The 1,113-nt window shown below is 43.1% G+C and overlaps 1 protein-coding gene across 1 annotated transcript in view; it reads right to left on the reverse strand.

Annotated features, from left to right (window-relative positions):
- Positions 1-237: 237 nt before the first annotated feature.
- Positions 238-1,113, reverse strand: part of LOXL1 (lysyl oxidase like 1) — a 47,880-nt gene continuing 47,004 nt past the window's right edge. The window contains exon 7 of the mRNA XM_027858261.1: positions 238-558. Within this exon, the coding sequence (XP_027714062.1) occupies positions 552-558 (7 nt within the window). The 3' untranslated portion in view covers positions 238-551. The remainder of the gene's footprint in view (positions 559-1,113) is intronic.

Here is a 1,113-nt window from a genome sequence, read left to right on the forward strand (position 1 = left end):
CCCTGATTTAGAGACTGGAGGAGCTGAGTACAAATCCTTGCTCCATCTATGTGGCCTTAGGCAAATCACATATTTTCTTTTGGACTCAATTTCCTTATTTGTAATGAAGGGTCTCCTTTTGGCTCTAAATCCTGTGAGTAACAGTGGTTTAAGCCCCAGAAACTTGTTATAGTAGTCTAGCCTGCTGGGTATTTGCCCAGAGTCCTGTCCTAGCCAGATTACATAGAGATCAACAGAGTAGAAAATCTTGTTTTATTCAATTTAAATCATCAGCAATCTTCACTCAGCACTGTGGCCAAAATAATAAAAAAAAAATTAAAAAAACCCAACAACCAACACAACCAAGTTTTGGGGGGAAGTTAAGGATAAAAATAAGACCTAGAGTCCCTTGTCATCCAGTTTGTTCCATGATGCCAGGTTCCCCTTCCTTCCTGTCCAGGGTCCATAGGGCCTATGGGGGGTTTGGCTGGGCTCACAGGGCCCAGAAAGAGCCAGACCATGTTTGGAGAAGGGCGGCTTGGGTGGGGTGATATCAGTGAATCCTGAGCAGGTCAAGATCTAAGAGAAGAAAGGCAAACGTATCAATCAGCAGTCATGGAATAGATTTCCACCACTTCCCCTCATTTTGTTTGGCTTCCTCCACCCTCCAGCTGTAATTCGGCCCTCCCTAAAGGGTGAGGAACTGTCCAACTCCCCTCTCCATCCTACTTCCTAACTCCAGGGCCAGGAATGTCTGGATGCATTCACTAGACATTATACATAATTTTACCTTGGAATTTGGGCTTTTAAAAAAGGTTTCAGTAGCTGCCCACCATGGATAACATAAACTTCTTAGTATGACATTCAAGGCCCTCTCCAGGAAGTCCTCAGCTTATCCTCCCTATGTACATATTTTCCCCCTCCGCCATCTTGACCATGCTTCCTTCCTTCCCAAATGGTTGTTCACAGAATTCTCTTGCCTAGAAGGCTCTTTTTTCCTCCTCTCCCAGTCTGTAGCTCAAATCCCACTTCCTTCAAGATGGCTCCCTTGTCCACCCCACTCTTCATATCAGTCTGGACTTGGGTTATAATAATAATAATAATAATAATAATAATAATAATAATAATAATAAT

Source organism: Vombatus ursinus, unplaced genomic scaffold (assembly GCF_900497805.2).
Source record: "Vombatus ursinus unplaced genomic scaffold, bare-nosed wombat genome assembly UNPS02012811.1, whole genome shotgun sequence".
Classification (NCBI taxonomy): domain Eukaryota; kingdom Metazoa; phylum Chordata; class Mammalia; order Diprotodontia; family Vombatidae; genus Vombatus; species Vombatus ursinus.